The following is a 19,332-nucleotide window of genomic DNA, read 5'->3' as shown; positions in this document are numbered from 1 at the left end:
TCTCCCCCTCACCTAGAGCGATGAGATAAGGTGCCTCCGCAGCGGCGGAAAACCCGCTACATCATCATCACATATTTATTGTTGGTGGTGATGTTGAGAGGTACATATGTATGCCTTTTCTCCTTCTCACTCAATGTATAGTGTTGGTTTGGTCGTATCTTGCCACACATATATATTTTTTTCTAAAGTTTTCACGTTTTCTCTTCATGTTCTGTGACTTGGTGTCCCCTTCGGTGCGGAGATTAACTTTCTCTATATTGGAGCGCCATAACAAATCTGATTGTCTCGTTTTGCGATTTGTCACTCCCAACTCTTTTTCCTACCCATCAGTCAACCAGTTTCTTCAAGGTCCTCCCGGATTGTTTCGCGGCTCGAAAAATGCTACTCGACACAGGCAATTCCCTCACGAAGGAGAAAAGCCTCACGGAAACGATAAATACGAGTGCACGTAAACACTCTCTTTCACAATTCCGAAGGAAGAGTGGGTCAAGCGTCGAAGGCATGCACAGGATGTTTCTCCGCCACCTGAAACGGGCGGCGTCCTGCGCGAAGAAAGATTGGCGATTGTTTGCTACGGTTTCACCCTTTGATAGTTCCGATTGGCATGACGCCTGTTCAGAGGTAGGACATCTAATTGAGGAAAGCCTCGCAATGGTTCCAGGACTGAAGAGCGAAGATACATTGACAGCCGTCCGTCAACTGTTTGATAGAAAAGACTTGCCCCACGCAGCTGTTGGCACGCTGAGGTGAGAATATATTCTTTAAAGCTTATATACGAATGCTTTGCCTAGCAGTGTCCCGTAAGACTGTATACGAAAGGGATACACCCGTGTCAACGCGTCGATGTAGAACAGAGCTCTCAAAATTAGTCTGTGGCTCCAGGCCTAAACTGCCTCCATGAACTTAAAAAAATGATATTTATTTTATTGTTTATCAACATCGCTCGAGGACCACCCGCAGATCCTCATAGTTTCGGATTCTCCAAGAGTTAGAAGTGACATCACTACGAGCTGTGCACTCTTAAAAATGAACTTCACCACATAGCACGCTCCTAGCCAACCATCATCTCGAATGATATCTTTATCTGCCCCGATTTGTTGAAAACGGGAGGCGTACGCCTTTTTTGTGACACTTATACTGCTCATAATTGTCACAGAAAAGGCGTACGCCTCCCGTTTTCAACAAATCAGAGCAGATAACGATATCATTCAAGATGATGGTTGGCTAGGAGCGTGCTATGCGGTGAAGTTCATTTTTAAGAGGGTGGTGCCTGCCCATAGCAACAGCTCCGGGCGCCTTCTCGCGGTCCCGGCTGTCTTCCCCACATTGGGAGATTGCTGCCAGCAGCTTGAAGCAGCAATGAATGAGATTTTTAGTTTATTGATTCACATGTTGGTTGCATTGGCAATCTGTGGAAGTCACACCATCTGGACGTACTACGTGACAAATGCCTTTTGTATAGACGGGTGGTGACAGATTTTTAGTTTCCCACAGACGAGGATGAGGAGCATTAGAATGAAATGAAGCAAAGTTTGACAATAACGTATCTACTTCTCACCATCTGTGTAGCAACATGGTCTCAACTGTCCGTGGAAACAGAAGCCACGGAAGCCTCATGTCCATGTTCTTCGATATAACGCCACCTTGCACAGGGAATTCTGCAGACGAACTGAAGGCAACTAAAAGGCACATGGTGGCGGCTACGCGAATGTGTCACGCATTTCAGATGTGCCACGATGCCGTTGTGACGACAGGTGCCATGAAACACGAAGAAACTGAGAACGAACAATTAATCACTCTCAACAAGTTAATGACTTTGGTAGGAGATTTCTTCATCGTCAACGCCGCCAAATTGATCACCGACTTTCGAGACAATGAGGTAAGTCATAAATGGCACCACACCACCAACTTCCATTTTTGAAAGGGTTGTGACCAGGGAAGGGTAACGGACGTATTTTCGTTACCGTTTCCATTTTCGTTTCCTTTATCCGTTTCTGATACCAGCTTTTCATTTCGTTTCCGTTACGTTTCCGTTACTGTTTCCGGCAATGGAAAGGCTGTTACAGAGCTGCGGGAGGACAGCACCCTGTTTTGCCCAAGTGCTGCTCTGGTGCACATATTTGGTCCACATCGTCCACATATGCTGTATGATGTGCTTTGGCGCGCATCTTGCAAGATTTTTTTTTTTTTTAATATAGGAACATGTCTTCAGTCACTCGGAGTCCAGCAACTCAAGATGGGCGTAACCTTCATCCAATGTCCCATTCATAGGCGGACGCTCTCAGTAGTAAAATAATACTGCCATAGGCACGGTGAAATGAAAAAAAAAAAAGCTAAAATAAATAACTAAATAGGCTGTCATCCTCATGCTATGGTGGAGTATGGGTTATGGTGGTGAGGTGGCGTAGTTGATGTCATGGAGTTATGAGGACTGGGACGAGGTAAGCGAGGGATGCACCCTCGAGATCAAATATTGCCCTTTGCTTTCATGCTCACGTGTGAGTATTTTGAGCATTACAGGGAATGGAGACATCAAAATACAAAAATAAAATGAAACGTCACTCAAATGTCATCGCACAACACTAATAGCCATTACCTGAATTCAATACCGGACGATAATTTTCGTTTCCGTTTCCGGTAATAGAGAACCGTATATAGTATGCGCTTCCGTTATCGTTACCATATTCGATTTCGGTAACTTCGGAAACGGTAATATACCGTTTCTGTTTCCGTTACCATTACCGTTACCCTTCCCTTGTTGTGACACTTTGATATTTATGATTGATTGATTATATGATGTACTGATGGCACTGCACGCTACAGTACTGAGGAAAAGCAAATGACTTTCCTACCAGACGTCGTTGGCGAGACACAAACTCTGGAACCCACTTCCGCGTTGAGCTTTGACGTCGACCGAGCCGAAAATGCCTACTGGTTCTCATAAGCACGTGACCCCTCCAGCGGCCGTTCACTGACGGAGCTACTCGCCTTGATGACACCGTCGGACGAGTTTCAGTGTTCACGGTGCCGATTTTCTGCGTGTCTATTGCCCCATTTGCTGTAAAACTTGGAATGAAAGGTTCATGTCGACGCGAATCACCATATTTTACGTTAGTCCGGCATATATAGTTCATAAATCGGTTATTAATTCGTTGCTGATTCGGCGATTAATCGAATATAAATCAATGTTTTTCGTGCCTGTCGCCTGATATAGCGCTGATTCTTCGAAATCTTACCCCGGAGAAGAGAGGAAGTTTCACATCAGAAACCACTGACGAAGAGTCGGTTGAGTGACGAAGAAGAACAGTTCCGTCACGGAAGACGATACAGATTTTGTCATCATCCGGCAAATTTTAGAAATTTTCGTAAAAGCGATAACAAAATATTCACCGAAAAGTTACCTGGTGATTCACGTACCTTGTAGAGAGAAAAATTGTGGCATAATTTTTCGTGGGAGTTATTTTTTTGGGAGTAAGTTGAGAGTTGAAATGTCGAGCGATGTTAAATTGGTTGGATTTTCTATTCCTTATAGATTTTTTATTTTAAAAACTATGAGAGGTGCAAAATACCGTTTTTTGCAGATAGGTTATGCGGATATGGCGACATTTCTCTTGAATAGAGTACGTAAGTTTTTTTTTTTAAATTCCGTGCTAGCTCCGCGAAGCAACTAGTACGTAAGTACTGCATTAGTAATTGCTCAAAATTCATAACTCTTTAACTAGGGGCTTTCATGCAAAAGTGACATAGCAGAATTGGAGACAATCCTCGAAGAAAGCATTTCTATGTAAAAAAGAAAAAAGAAAATCTCATAACGAGCACGTACGTTGAAATACCGATCGCCCAATATAGCTATGCAAATCAGCCGAAACTGAGACCGCGCGTATCAGAAGCGCGGGGAGGACTGCGCTCGTTCCACATCATAGGGCCACGTGGTTTGGAGCGAGGTGATTGGAGTGTAGGTGCTAATCTGGCAAACTCAACCGCTTTGCGGTCCAGGTAGGCCGCCGCCGACGAAAGTCTTGCGCTCCTGAGGCGCGTGGTCTTGGTTTCAGCTCACTTGCATAGCAATATTTGGCGAGGTATATTTGAGCGGGCGAGCTCGTCTCAGGATTTTTATCAAGTAGAAGAGCTTCCACGAGCATTGTCTCTAATTCTGCTACCACACTTTTGCGTGAAAGCCCCTAGTCAAAGTGTGATGGATGAATTTTAGGTAATTAGTCGTCTGGTTGTTGCATACTCTCTTTGGGAGGGTGTCCGCCTAGCCGTATTGCTCAGCTGCAAAAACGGCCTCTATGCTGCTCTTATAGATTTTTTCTCTTATATATATGGAAACACCCTGTATAACGCGAACAAACGTACACCAATAGACCTCTACCCGGGAAACGTCATCACGACGTCGGTAGACAGACTGAAACCGAAACTAACCGGAAGGGGAGGGCTGGGTTCCACGAATGGGCACTTGTCCGCTGCCTCCTATTGAAAGAAAAGTAGGACCGAAGGTCGCATCCCTTTCAGGGGCCATCGCAAGAGGTCTATTCACGAAGTGAATTGGCGTACGGGTTCTTCGGCTATCCGACGGATTCTTCGAGGAGAATGGTACTTGGATATTCAATTTGAATTTATATTCGAGTTTCGAAGTGAAGAGAAGTCACTTCCAAATTGTTCTATATATAGCTGCACTCTTAATCCTAAAACCTCGGGAGAGAGGGTGCAAAACAAAGTGAGCGCTACCTAGTGCGAAGATCCGAATGCGCATATCACGCACATGTGCTGTGCAGGTATTTGGTTCGGTCTGTTCGCTTCGGTTTTAAAATTACTATTCGCAGTGGCCATTTATCATTTACCTTCAACTTTAGCATATGCTTCCCACCAAATTAGAAGTATTTTAGGGCGGACCCAAGAAACATTATTCTACACAGGTCTCGTTTTTTTTTTAACCCCTTTCTCTTAAAAGCGCCAGTCGTGATCACGCCACAGGGAACACCACACGATAAATCTCACTCTTCCAAAAATCCATAACCCACGTTTTCCTTTGCTGCAGCGCGCACGCAAAAGCAGTCGCAGACTACAATCTGCGGCGGGGAAATTGGTTGCCGTAGATAATTTGTTTACGGGTTAGACATCTGGGTCGCCTCGCGAAAGCAGGACAACTATCTGGGCGAGAACTGCGTGGCTCCACGATAGGCGTAATTCGTCCATGCATCTACCGATCAATACTTCGAGTCGGCCACGCCGTGATGCGAGCACCGATTTCGAAAAGGAGGGCTGTTACGTCACAGAAGACCTACACATTTTTCGGGATATGTAAATAAGGTTGGGGGACTATTATTATCGTGTGTTTTGCACGGGAACGTTCGGAAGTTTTCTGCGGTTATTTTGAGAAAACTGTGTTTTGGACATGACGGACCAAGGTAGACTCCATCAATTTCCGATTTCCAAGGCCGATTCGATCCAACTGCAGCTTAGTCGTGCTTACATATCCCAATCGGTCTTCGTTCATTATGATGGGTAGTTATGCCGCGGACGGACACACACTACGACTTTTCATTGACTGCGTGTCAGCATTAAAGGGGGAACGTATGTATGAGACCGATACGGTACCTTCCGTCACCGCTTCACAGTCAACTTGGCCAAGTTTCCCTACCGAAAACAGCTTATATATATTAAACAAACGAGTTTCAAAGATTCGAACTCCATCTGCAGCTAACGCCATGATGACGTAAGCAGGGCACACAAATGGGAGCGCAGCGGAGGCGATTGCCATCGAGGCAGTGTTGTACCCATTACCGAAATATGGTATCGCGATACCGATACTCGTTACTTGAGTAAAAAGTATCGAAATACCGATTTCGATATACTTCGTTTTCAAAGTAACGGAGTACCGCTACCGTTACTAAAAAAAAAGTAACCCGACATTTTGCCCGATACTTTTGTTGGAAATACGAAGTCGATGCAACATAGAAATCTCGCTTGCGTGAACACCCCATTTGTATAATAGCAAATTGGGAGAAGACAGTTTTGCAGTAACAAGACAGCATATTTATATTATGTAGCTCGTACACTTTGCTTAGCTTTTATCAATAGCTGGTTCTCAAGGTCTTCTTCTGCCATCTTAGCTAGCAGGCCGTGGTTTCTCCGGCAGCTGACAGAGGCCAATATGACAATTACGTTAGTGTGAGGCCCACATACCGTGGAGTCACAATATCACAGTATATGTGAGCGTGACTGAGTGCGACACGGCAGCTTACAGTAGAATCCACACTTTTAGAAATGAACTTCACCACAAAGCACGCTCCAGCCAACCATCATCCCGAATGACAACGTTCTCGCCCCTGATTTGTTGAAAACGGGAGGCGGAGCGTATTCTGTGCCGTGCATAATAGCCACAAAATACGCTCCGCCTCCCGTTTTCAACAAATCTATAGGGCGAGAACGTTGTCATTCGGGATGATGGTTGGCTATAGGAGCATGCTATGTGGTGAAGTTCATTTTTAAGAGTGCAGAGCGCACTGTCAAGAACTTGACGTCTGTTGTTTACCTCAACTCATTTGTTGAGCGCAGCGTGGTTATTTCCTCCAGGTTCGAAGAAAAAAAGTAAACATGTGTTTGGCATAATTCCCGTTACGGAGCACGTTAGCGTGTCCACAGGCTTCTTGTCGAGCGTTGCACTCTTAAAAATGAACTTCACCGCATAACACGCTCCAAGCCAACAATCATCTCGAAGATATCGTTATCAGCCCTGATTTGTTGCAAATGGGAGGCGTACGCCTTTTTTGTGACGCTTATGCTTTTCATAATTGGCACAAAAAAGGCGTACGGCTCCCGTTTTCAACAAATCAGGGCAGATAACGATATCATTCGATATGATGGTTGGCTAGGAGCGTCCTACGCGGTGAAGTTCATTTCTAAGAGTGTAGGAGGGCTAGTGACAATGAATAAGAGTAAGAATAATGGTCGGCGAAGGAGCGGTGGGGCACTAAAAAAGTATCCGTATCGATAACGATACGGAGATCGCGTCACCGCAAATTTTAACGGAAATACTTTTCCGATACAGATTTTAAAAAGTATCCCGATCCGCACTCCGATACCGGAAAAAGTGTCGATTTCTGTAACGGCGTTACGTACAACACTGCTCCGAGGTCGTCTGCACTCTTAAAAACGAACTTCACCACATAGCACGCTCCTAGCCAACCATCACCCCGAATGACAACGTTCTCGCCCTAGATTTGTTGAAAACAGGAGGAGGAGCCTATTTTGTGCCGTGCATAATGACACGAAATAGGCTCCTCCTCTCGTTTTCAACAAATCAGGGGCGAGAACGTTGTCATTCGGGATGATGGTCGGCTAGGAGCGTGCTATGTGGCGAAGTTCATTTCTAAGAGTGTGCTTTGCGTTCGCATCGTAATATACTAAGGGAAGAGTCATCGGTAAATTCGAGGACTTTCGCTTACCAGTGTCAGTTCTGACGTGACAAATGTTACGTGGAACACAGTGTCACCTGGCTGTATGAGCACGTCCGACACTAACCAGAAACAACATTCCGCGTTCGCCCGCCCGCCTGTCCGTCGGTCGCGAAGGCTACCAATGTCCCTCCAGCCGCTCCCTGATTGGTCTCGTCCGCGACAAAGGGCGCTCACTGGTTGGCCTTGTCCGGGTGACGTTTCCAAAGAGGGAATCCCAGAATCTCAATATGAATCATCTGCTATCCATGAGCTACGTCAAACTGCACCAACGCCACCAATTCCCATCGAATTTTCGTCATCAGTGACGAACGCGAAGTAACACGGCACTATAGTTTTTCGGCACTTAATTTTTTGTCGCGTGTTGTGAACATACTACCTTCAGGAACTGTCTGGCAAAACATTTCCTTTGTGAAGCGCGCGTTTTCTGAGAAAATTTGATTCCAAAAGTGCGCGCCGCGGCGGCTCGCTCTCACAGCTCTTTCTGACGTGATGTGACGTCAGCTCGTCCGAGCACTTTTATTGACTGGCGAGAATCGGTTGCTACGGCGCAAGAGCAAGGTGACCGGCAGGGGCGATGGGGTGCGGTTTCATTATCGGAGCGCGTGGTGGGGGAGGGGACAGAGGGAATATATACAGTATAGAGAGAGGGAGTATAACCTGACGTTTTGGAGGAGGACGATCCCCCCCCCCCCCCCGGATCCGCCCCTGGTGACCGGTCGACTGACCTGGTCACACTGTAGATGGCAGGCGACAAATTCAGCCGAAAAGAAAAAAGAAGGCGCGCGCCTCACTATCGAGCGCCTGACATGACATGCAGATGGCAACTGATAGAGAAGGAACTTTTCTGACATGCGAGATTGATTGAGTGGCTTTCCGCTGACCGCCCTCAAGTGGAAGTGTAGTTTCCACTGGGCAGACGATGAGTATTTACGAACGTCTTCACGACAAGTTGCTGGGTGTGTATAGGATACTATTAGAACGGATACTGCTGCTGGAGAATGCGATTCGATGTCGTTAACAGAATGTCACTGTTTTCCGACAAATTAGCATAGGAAGTCTGTTGCTCTTAAAGAGGGGGGAGTGATGTTTGGGGAAAGTGCAGTGCAGGCTCTTTGCAACAAGGAAAGGAGGAAAGGCAGGAGTGAAAGAGCGAGGGGAAAGATAATGGTGATACACGAGAAGCAGGCGTGTGCAGTCTATCGTACTTTGGGATTCGGTTTGTCCCGCAGAACTGCCCACCGCCGAACACATACGAGCACCCCCTCAGTAGCCTTCATTGGGAAGCTACTGTACCACGGTGACCGCAGGGATTTGCGAAGTTACTCAATGTCGGCACCTCGCTCTTACGGCCGGCCGGAGCAGAGTTTCCTTTTAACATGGGGTCAGAAACACCCTGCACTAACTTCCTCTTGTGCATATTTTCCTGCGCAGATACTTTACACGTTTGCGAAAGGCTTGGAGTTCTGCTCGTCCTGTGACTTCAACGAACCACCTGGAGATGGAGTATCAGTATTATGGTGGGAGGAGCATAACACAGAAAAACATTTTCTGTTCATCAGCATGCTGGAGATAGCGCTCTTGCTCAAAGGAACCCGTTGTGAAGAAGCGCGCCGAATGACTCGTCTATTCGGAAGGAACCTTGTGCTTGCTCTTCAGGTGGGTTACCTAGTATAACAACAACTTTATCTTGACTTTAGAGAGTGGGGAGGTTCATCGCCAGAGGCGATACTCTACCCCATTGCTGGTGGGGATGTGGGGAATAAAATAACAAGCCCCTTCACAATAACGAACGACGTCCGATGGTGTCCAGAAATGTCAAAAGAGCTTTGAGCGCAGATCGTTGCTGGGCTGGATTGGGCCAGGGATCAAGCAATTTCGATTGGGAGAAGGGGCGAGAGTCCAGCTGACGAAGAGACTCGGAGAGTGCGGTTCGGGAAGGTTGGTAGTGGGGGCAATGAAGAAGAATGTGCTCCAGATCCTCAAGAGCATCACAGTGGCAGCAGGTGGGAGAGTCAACTTGTCTCAAGCGGTAACGCCACTGAGCTGTAAAGGCCACATCGAGGCGCATTCGGTGGATTAACGCAGCATCTTGACGAGAGGTGTTTCGTGCCATGCGAAAAGCGAGCGTTGGATCAACTCTGCTCAACATAGATGGGGGGAGAATGTCGGTTGTCCATTGGCGGGAAGCGAGGGGTGTCACGAGGCGTCGCAGAATGGAACGGCGGTTTCCTCTCAGGAGAACAATAGTGGTCCGTTTCCGATACGAGAGTGCTGCTTCTGCGGCGCTGTCTGCCTGCTCGTTCCCCACGACACCACAATGGGCTGGAACCCACTGGAGAACGAGCCTGTGGCCTGCTGCGTAGACAGTGTGGTAAACCATTAACACATCTGTGACTAAGGGTGCGGATGGGCCTCGTATGCCGGAATTTTCAATAGCTTGAAATGCAGATTTGGAGTCTGTGAAGACTACCCATTCCCGCGGTGTAAAATCAGCGATGTGTTGTAGAAAGAAAAGGATGATAGAGTTCCGTAGCTGTGGAGGAGGTTGAATGTGAAAGGCGTCGTCCGTGCACTACGCCTTCGGATGGTATGACGAATGCTGAGGCGGACTTGTTGTTTCGGGATGCGCCATCAGTATATGCTGCCGTAAACGTAGAAAACTTCACGTCTACCAGAGCATGAAAATGGGCTCGAAGGACTTGAGGGAGGACCTGATCTCTTCTTTCCAGAAAGTTTGGAAGGCTTACAAAAGTCGGCGGTACCGGCAGAGACCGGGGGCTTCCGGCAGTATAATGTCCTTAGCTATGAAGCCACTGAGAGTCTGGCGTGTCCTCTGCGCTACTCGATAGAAGTCGCTTTCAGGGCGGTATCGAATTTTCCTGAGGAGCGGGTGACGGGGAATGTGAGCACGCAAACGTAGGAAGTGCCGAACCGTTTCACGTTCACGTTGAACCTCAATCGGCAGTTCACCAGCTTCAGCCAGTACTTGCCGTGTTTCGGCCATTCTTGGAACTCCGAGGCAGCGACGAAGGCTTGGAGCAAACAGGGACCGAAGGGTATTTAATGATGTTGTTGATATCCTGTGCAGAATAGGAAGACTGTAAAGCACAGTCGCCCTCACCAACGCCGCATGAACTGCGAGCAGGGAACGCTGATCACAGCCCCATCCTGAGCCAGGAAGATGTTGAATTGCGGGGAGCCATCGCTGCACTTTAGTTTCAAGGTGTTTAATGTGGCGAGCCCAGCGCAAGTCCGAGCTGATTACCACGCCAAGGAAGCGGTGGAAGCGTACCGGCTCAAGCTTCTTTGCACCAACCCAAAGAGGGAAATTGGCCATAGCTTTGCGCGTGAAAGGGAGCTCACACACTTTTCGGATGAAAGGTCCATCCCAACGTGCGTGAGGTACGTATGGACATTATTTAAAGCGAGCTGCAGGCGGCGCTGTATGGCTGGGCGTGATTTTCCTACTGTCCAAAGGACTACGTCATCTGCATACACGGAAAACGACACTTTGCGAGGAGTTACTTATTGTAGTCGGCCATCACCACATTAAAGAGTGTCGGACTGAGAATACTTCCTTGGAGGACTCCTTGAGGAACAGGATGCTGAGGGCTTTGGCCTTGGGACGTACGGACAGCGACAGTTCGGTCCGTAAGGAAGACTTGGAGCCATATCTAGTATACAGGTCCGCGCAGACCTCTCTTTTGGGATACGGTTAATAAGACAGTACCATGGACCTGACAGCGTAAGATAACTTAGTACAGGATGCTCATTGTGATGTTTGAGAAAAATGGGTAAATCGAACAAGTCCCATTTTTACCGCAGAACTGCATCAAGAGGAGTTAGTTCCAATACAAAACACATAAATGTCCGTACCTGCGTCGTGTAAATGCGCGTATCAAATGCTGCCACTTCAAGTGATTAAATATTATTTAGTAGTGATGAGTATATTATTTTTATTATATATATATATATATATATATATATATATACATGCGGCCTCCAGAGGTGTTGCTAACACCCTGGAACATTGATGTCTTGCAGAGACACAGTGTTTGTGCCGAACCAAGAGCGTGTCACTACCCTACGCTGTGCCGATGAGAGCCAAGAAGCTCGAAACGGCCGTCCACAGCTGGGATTGTGGCACGCTCGATCTGTAAACATATGCCTCACGTGCAGCCAAGGAGCATTTGCTCATTTTTATATTTGTATATATATATATATATATATATATTATTTCGCATAATAAATTAACCTCGTTCAATGACTCAGTACGCAAATGCTGTCAGTGCTGCCACTTTCCGAAACATATCTCGCATTGTATTCTCTCAATGAACATTGTTTTTCTATGTGACGCAAAAGCCTCATGAAATTAATTTATAGAAAGTAACATTTTCCTTGAGCTTGAGGACATTTTCCTTGAGGAACGACGAAGACAACAGCAACAAGACAGGGCGAGGCTTTGACCAGCAATAACAAGTTTAATTATCCAAAAACTAAGCAGGAAGAAGTAGGTCACAAAGTGAAGGGGACAAAATCACAGAAGGCTGACTAATCTTAATGAAAAAATGGCTAGGAAGCAAGCGAGCTGGTGAAGATGATGCATATTTCTCTCATATGTCTCGAGGTTTTTACATTATGACTAATCTTGTCTCCTTTTGGAAGCTTCTACTATCGCCCACATTTCCCGTTGTATTAGTCAGCCTTCTGTGACTTTGGCCCCTTCGCTTTGCGACCTACTTCTTCCCGCCTAGTTCTTGGATCATTAAAATTGTTATTGCTGGTCTGAGCCTCGTCCTGTCTTGTTGCTGTTGTCTTCGTCCTTCCTCAAGCTCAAAAAAAATGTTACCTTCTACATCTGCACACCAGCTCGCTTGCCTCCTTCTGTTATGTTCAACATTAATTTATAGTTTTGAGAAGTACGACGTCATGCGGTGCCGAACCTACCCAGGCGTCCTGCAACATTGCTTATCGATGATCGATTTCCGTCTTCTCGCCTCCTCATCCACCACAACTGCTGAAGGCAGTCTTCCAACGTGGTGCAGGAAGCAGAGATCGGGAAGGTGGGCGCGCCGTTGCTACGCGACAGCCATCCGAGCTCTCAATGACGTCATGTACTCTTGGAAAATCCGAAAATGACCTTTTGTGGGTTCTTTGGAGAATTCGTGGTAGGGTATAATATTCACAGACGGCGTTTATATTTTAAGTACCGAGTCTCTGAGCCATCTGTTTTTACCCTGTAATGAGACTTTAATGGATTAAAGAGACGGTCCCATCCGGAAACCCATCTATGAAACCGGAGGAGGGGGGAGGAGGAGGAGGTGGCGTAGAGAGAAAACGGGGAGGTCTGCCTGTCCAAACCGACGGCAAGTTTCACCCGCTGGGAAAGGGGAGGGGTGAGGGGGAAGTCAAAGAGAAAGGGAGAGAGAGGTGGAGATGGTGGGAAGAGGCCAGGATGGAAGCGAGGGCTTAGTGGCGGCGGTTGGCGGCGAAGTGGGCTTGGAGCTGCAGGCAGGCCTTTTGCAGTTGGACCTGGAGGCTGGACAGGTCGATGGGGGCTTGAGTTTCATTGGCAGGGGCCTCGATGCGGCGCCGGGCGGCCGCGATGAGGCGCTGGCTGCGCTGCACATGGGCTGGCGCTGGCTGGGCGGGCAGTGATGGCGCCGGGGCTTTGTTGGGCACCTCCGGGGCTGGGTTGGAACGGGTAATCGCACTGGCTTGGGGCCTGGCTTGCGTGGGGTCTGGGCGTACGGGGTGCGGTCGGGTGATGGCTGCTGGCCGCGATCCGGTTAGTGGCCTTGGTGAAGGCAGCCTTCCGCGTTGGGCACCCGCCGTAGGTCGCGGCGTGGGGCCCTTCGCAGTTAGCGCACTTGCGTTGCTGCTGGTTCGGACACCCCTTGTGTCCATGGTTGTTGGCGCAGATCTTGCAACGTCTTGCGTTGCGGCAGTTCCTGGCGAGGTGCCCAAAACGCTGGCAGTTGTAGCACTGCGTCGGGCACGAGAATGGAGTCACTTTAAAGGAGTCAAAACCAAGTTTGAGCTCCTTTGGCATGGGCTTGTCAGGGCGCAGAGTCAATATGGTGTTCCCGGTCCTGATGGTCGTTCTGGCTCCGTCTCTTCCTTGCCGGTTGCGGAGTTCGCGGCGGACATCTACGACGCCTTCCGGGCGTAGAAAGTCCAACAGCTGGGCGTCGGTGTATGGGGCTTTCAGGCCGCAGATTCTGCCGACGTGTTGGCTGGAAGAGACGGGCATGGAGGTGTGCACCGGAATGCCAGCGATCCTGGTCATGGCCAAGATGGCCGTGGCTGCTTCCGGCGTGGCGACGGTGACGGTCAGGCTGCCGTCGTCCCGGAGGATGTGGCGCTTGACGGTTTCATGGATGGCCGCGTGCACGTCGGCCGCGATGCGGTTCGGGTGCACTCGGAGAAGCGAATCCGACGCGTTCACGGCGCGGATGGTGAGCGGGAAACCCGGCTTACGTTTGTGCTTGCGTGTGACGGTGGTGAAGCCGTCGTTGTCAGTGACGTTGTTGGTGCCGTCGTCCTGGGCGTCCGCGGAGGGGCAGGCGTGCTGCGGCTCGACAGGAACGTTTTCCAGGCCAACGATCCTTGGGGTGGGAGAAACGGACTCCATGACGGTGTCCGTATCCTGGGTGGAGCTCTGAGAAGAGCTGTTGAGCCATGGTGTGCAGCGTGCAGCACCGATTCGGTCGTCCACGGAGGGGCAGGCGGGCTGCTGCTCGATGCGGACGTGAGGCCTCGGAGCGGCGGTCTTGCTGCTGACGTCGGCGGAGCTCTGAAAAGAGCTGTTTGGGCTGGGTGGTGATGGCTTGCCACGGCAGGACTTGCCTTTGCGAGCCATGGTTAGGCACGTGTGCTCGCTTCGGCTGCGAGAGGCGAACTGATCTATGAAACCAATTCCACTATGTTGGGCATCGGCCAACAATCAAGGTCGGCTTCCGCAGCTACAGAGGCCCCGACGGCGTGACGTCACTCCCTAAGCGGACTAGTGAGAGGGCACCGCTCAGAGGAGAAAGGCGCCGTCCCGTCCAGCCACCCCGTAAAAGTTGAATCGCATGGCGCGAAGAACTAGCCGAATTCTGCCCGAACCGAAATCGAGACCGAACATTTTTCGGTGCATCCTCGCATGCTACCAAACTGGAAGCGAAGTTCGGCCCAAGACTTCTGACCTTGGAGCACATCCCCTTCCAGCCCGGTTTTCGGCTCAACCGCGGCATTCCTTTTCTCAAGGTCTCGTTTTTCCAGAGAGGGAATTCCGGCATACTCTCAACATCCGGCATCTGCTCCTGTCATGCATTCCATCTAATAACAGTCAAACTGCGCTGCTCTTTCGCGTGGGATTTTCAACACCGTGGTCAGTGGTCCGCGAGGAACAGAATGACACTATACTTTCGAAATCGACTGGAACGGGTGCGACCGTCCCTTTAAGCAGGGTTTTGTGCAATCTTAAATGACCCGACACCTCGTAACCCGACAGGTAAATTTCAATAACATGTTTGCTACTTTATATCACTTGGAACATTGCTGTACACACCAAATGCATTTGAAGGTTCATTCCGAAACCTCTGAACTGCAAAGGAAGCCTCTCTGAACTCGACATATTAGCTCTGGCCATATCTAGCACTGTTCGAAATCCTTGTGTACGCAGGCGAGCCAGGACACTGAATACTTCATGGACCATTCAAATGACTTGTCGTATGTAAATGTAACATGCCTGCCCATGATACTGATGAGCGATCAGAGATGTGCCGACTGCGAAGGGATAACCACTAGGGTAAGTGGAACACCGAATTGTGTGTTGTGTCTTTCTTCCCTGTCTCGGGTTTCGTCCTCTTCGCACTTATGCACCAGCAAGTCAGCACACTTCAACTCCTGTCAACCGAATGTGCTCTGTGTTATACATAGGGCTCGAAGTTCTCCTATTTTACCCTATGATCAGGCCCTGTTTGTACCCCCGAACAGACTATAAACTTCAGTGCTCTCCAGGTCTTTAATACAAGTCTCCCCCACTCATGCTGTCAGTCGTGCATCTGGCATCCCACGCATCAAAAGATCTGCACGTACGTTGCTGCAATGTTGTTGCAGTATTGTACATGTTGAAATAAATGTTGTAAATAAAGTTGATGTTGTGGACATCAGCGACGTTTAGGCAACGTCGCAGGATGACGTTCATGAAGCATTGCTATGACATTTGGTGCTACCTGTAACACTTTACAGTGTTGTGGAAACGTTACACAATTGTTGCCTAAATGTTACATTGTGTTAAAGAAATATGGCTATAATGCTGTTACCATATGTTGCACAAACATTATGCAACTATTACAATAATATCGTAGTTGCGTTGAAGGAATATGGCTGCAATGCTGTCATAATGTAGCAAAAACATTTCCCAAATGTGTCCTCAATATTGCATTTGAGTTTAAGAAACGTCGCTGTAACGGTGTCACAATATTGTGCAAATATGACAGAAATGTTGCCTCAACATTGTGTTTGTGTTGGAGAAACATGGCTCTAGCGCTGTCGAAATGTTGCAGAGACATTTTTTAGCAACTCTGCTGCAACAAATTTTCAAGAGGACATTAGCCACATTTTTGCAATGTTTGAATAAAACATTACCACAACGTTCTTGCAACAAATTGTGCTGCTAGGGTTGCTAAGCGTCTGATACATGACCCAAGATTTCACCTATTTGCGGCTGTGGAATAGATCCACCCCACTGTATTTGTTTCTCAAATTGTTCATTTTTATTTTAAACTGTTCTAAAAACTGCGATTTGTAATACAAAACAAGTATTTTCTACTCGCAGGACTCACCAAAAAGCCTAGACTGTACAGTCGTGAGGTCCCGGAGTGTGCAACAAAAATATGTGTCGTTTCTTTTGGAATACTTGGAGAACTGTGAAGCATCACAAGAGAAAGTTTCAATGATTAAAGTTGTGCAATCACTATCGTGACATACAGGGTACGAAGGAAGTAAAGTGCAAGTAAGTCCATTAAACGTATACTAAATGCAACTACAAAATGGGCATTGCAAAAATGCTCCCAACATAATGTAAATTGTAATGTAATGTAATAAAGATGCATTCAAATTTACCGAACACTATTCCTACACACAATATCGACCATTTGAAACGCTCATGTTAAAAAAAGAATAGTGGAAAACTATCAACGTTGCAGTGAAGAGGAAAAAGCTTCATTTTGTGCACAAAATGCAGGAATGATGTCCACAAGAACTCCTTCAACAAATTCAGGAAGAAAGATGCCAGGGTACAAACATAGACCCCTGTGAATGGGGGTAAAAGTGTGCTTAGAATAACCATGGTGCTGGGTATAACACAAGGCCAAGACTATGCTAATCTTTCATGGTTTGTGCTCATATTATGGAAAACAGAAGTGAAGTGCCACAGACTAAATATTGCCATCAGGTAACTGCATATGTTCCTAAACGGGCCTACTTTTAGTCTGTGTGGTGGAAGTTTCTTATAGGAAAGTGGTTGACAGATGCGAGCTAACTGGTAGCATCATAGTGAAACACGGCATGGACAGCTAACAAAACAAATGAAAGAAGCATATGGGCTGTTCGTTTTGTTGTATGGCCAGGCCATGGTTCAAAATGATCACCAATACGATCGCACAGCAGTAGCATCCTACATACAACAGTCTGGTAATGCCATTGTGAAGAAAATATGTACAAGTTTCTAAAAACTCACAAATTACGTGGGTCTGAAACTTCAGGTGTAACGATGCCTAACGAAACCAGAAAACATGTCTTGTTCCGCACGTACCCTGTCATTGCGTCAATCACTAATATATCAGAAAGAAATAATGACTTCACTCTACCCACAGCTTCCCAACATTTTGACTTCTTTCTTTTGCTAGGGCAGTGAAGACTGAACCAAGGATATCATTGTGAACTTCGGACTCCGATTTATTGGCGTCAATTTCAACCCATCTACCTCGCTCCTTCTCTAACTGTGCAAAAACTTCATAGTTCCTCAGGACATTCTCCTGGAATTCTGATCGCTCGTATCGCTCGCTGCCAAATTTACCCCTGCGAGCCACAACGTCAGCAGATGCTGAAAGGTACAGCAAGAGGTCTGGTTCGGGCAGCCCAACGTCGCATTGCTGACACCACTTGAAGTCCAGTGACTTAGAGGCTGAAAATGCGACACCAGAGTATGCGTAACGATCCGCAATAATCGTTGTGCCTTTTCCGAGCTCTGACAGTATTCTGGGTGCAGCCTCCCATCGATTTGCAGAAAATAGGAGGTGCACAGCATGATCTTCTAGAGCAGTTTTGCTTTTTAGATACTGGTCCAGGAGATGTCCCGTCTCTGTTTCACGGTTAGGAAAAGCAATGTTCTCCACTGTGTGCCCTGCTTTTCTGAGTGCTTCTGAGAGGAGCCTTGCCTGTGTTGATTTACCAGTGTGATCGCAGCCTTCAAACACAATAAAGAGTCCACGTTGTATTGACTTCATGGTTGATTCTGCAACACCATAAAACAGAATTATATACAAGAATCTCTGTGCAATTTAAACGAGGTCTGAAGTATGAACTATGTGCTGCATCTGTCCTTTTCGGGTTAAATGCCTTTCTGGGATTCGAGGTGGAGGGTGGGGCAGTCAAGTGTTACTGACAGATTTGGGTGTTTCTCATTCTGTCCTGCAAACAGGCCATAGCCATATTGGCCAAACATGCATTCCTCACGAGTTAGTCACAAGTACCACATGTTGAAACATGAAACGTGCTTTGCACAGGTTATTGTTACACTCAAACCATATTTCCATCAGTTGTTCCTGAATAGTGCACGCGATTGGACCCCGTGTTTAACCCCAACGGGTCCTAAACCGACTCGGGGTGTGAGCGGTGGATAATCGGTGGGAGGATTTAACCCGGGAAAGTCAGACCTAAGTATATACAATTTGTGGCTTTGTCATAAGAGCTGTGATCACGAGCAACGCCAGTGGTTGGTGTGTGATTAACCTATGAAAACACCTGAGGATGATGCGAGGATGATCTGATAGGATGGCGATGCATACCAAAGGGAGGCTGAACCAAACAGCAATGGTAAGGAGTGAAACGCTCGTACAAATATACGTATCTGGTTTTTGTGAAGTGACAAGGTGCTCTGGGAGTATATGGATTAAATAAATGTCTTATTTATGCTGCGTGGTGTTCCTTCAGCCTGTTCAAATGTCGTGTAAGTTTAACAGCACTGCGTTACTGTCCACTCCACATCATGAGACTACCCTCTCCGCGGCTGATCCAACTTCAACGCGCAAAACATCAAGACCAAAAACACAGCGAGAAGAAACAGAAAACTAGCGCGAACATCTACCGCACTTGTTCCTTTCCGCGTTAAATGTTTTAACAAAGAACCCTTGCAGAAAAACACATTGCACTGACCAGCGTTGGCACCGATAGGGAGGTCTGTTGCTTCAAAATTCTTAATTTGGAGCGTTTTACCGGAACCACATCTTTTCATACCATCCATTCTTTCCTGTATAAAAGTCATTTCGGATACTAACCTCCAGCAGATATCAGAATTTCAACAATGAGCCTTCGTCAGAGCATTTAGCGCCAAAACAGTTGTAACATGTGTTTTGGATGATTTTGGATACATGAGTGGATAGCATTGGATATGAAACTGGATTGGATACCGAAATGGATACTGAAAACTAAGCTTGGATTTGATGATGAAAAAATCACGTGGAAAAAATGGCTAGGAAGCAAGCGAGCTTTTCAAGATTATGCATAATGTAAAACCCCGAGACTATGGAACACGAAAGGATAGACACAACACGAAGTCTCGAGACTTCGTGTTATGTTTGTCCTTTCATGTTCCCTA

The 19,332-nt window shown here is 47.4% G+C and overlaps 2 protein-coding genes across 3 annotated transcripts; one reads left to right on the top strand and one right to left on the bottom strand.

Annotated features, from left to right (window-relative positions):
• The first annotated feature begins 487 nt into the window (after nt 1-487).
• Nucleotides 488-17,956, top strand: LOC135385606 (uncharacterized). 2 transcript variants are annotated; one of them, XM_064615031.1, is made up of 6 exons: nt 488-746; nt 1,570-1,879; nt 8,895-9,119; nt 15,133-15,258; nt 16,291-16,467; nt 17,363-17,956. In XM_064615031.1, the coding sequence occupies exons 1-5, from the start codon at nt 502-504 to the stop codon at nt 16,435-16,437; spliced, it is 1,053 nt and encodes a 350-aa protein (XP_064471101.1). In that variant the 5' UTR covers nt 488-501; the 3' UTR covers nt 16,438-16,467; nt 17,363-17,956. The 2 variants fall into 2 exon arrangements, with proteins under 2 accessions (XP_064471101.1, XP_064471102.1); XM_064615032.1 differs by lacking the exon at nt 15,133-15,258.
• Nucleotides 17,023-19,111, bottom strand: LOC135385607 (thymidylate kinase-like). Its single transcript, XM_064615033.1, has 2 exons — nt 19,013-19,111; nt 17,023-17,970 (listed from the first exon to the last, which is right to left on the bottom strand). Exon 2 carries the CDS (start codon nt 17,960-17,962, stop codon nt 17,315-17,317), a length of 648 nt encoding a protein of 215 aa, XP_064471103.1. The 5' UTR covers nt 17,963-17,970; nt 19,013-19,111; the 3' UTR covers nt 17,023-17,314.
• Between the last annotated feature and the right edge of the window lie 221 nt (nt 19,112-19,332).

Source organism: Ornithodoros turicata, chromosome 2, assembly GCF_037126465.1.
Source record: "Ornithodoros turicata isolate Travis chromosome 2, ASM3712646v1, whole genome shotgun sequence".
Lineage (NCBI taxonomy): Eukaryota > Metazoa > Arthropoda > Arachnida > Ixodida > Argasidae > Ornithodoros > Ornithodoros turicata.
This window is presented reverse-complemented; position numbering and strand designations above follow the sequence as displayed.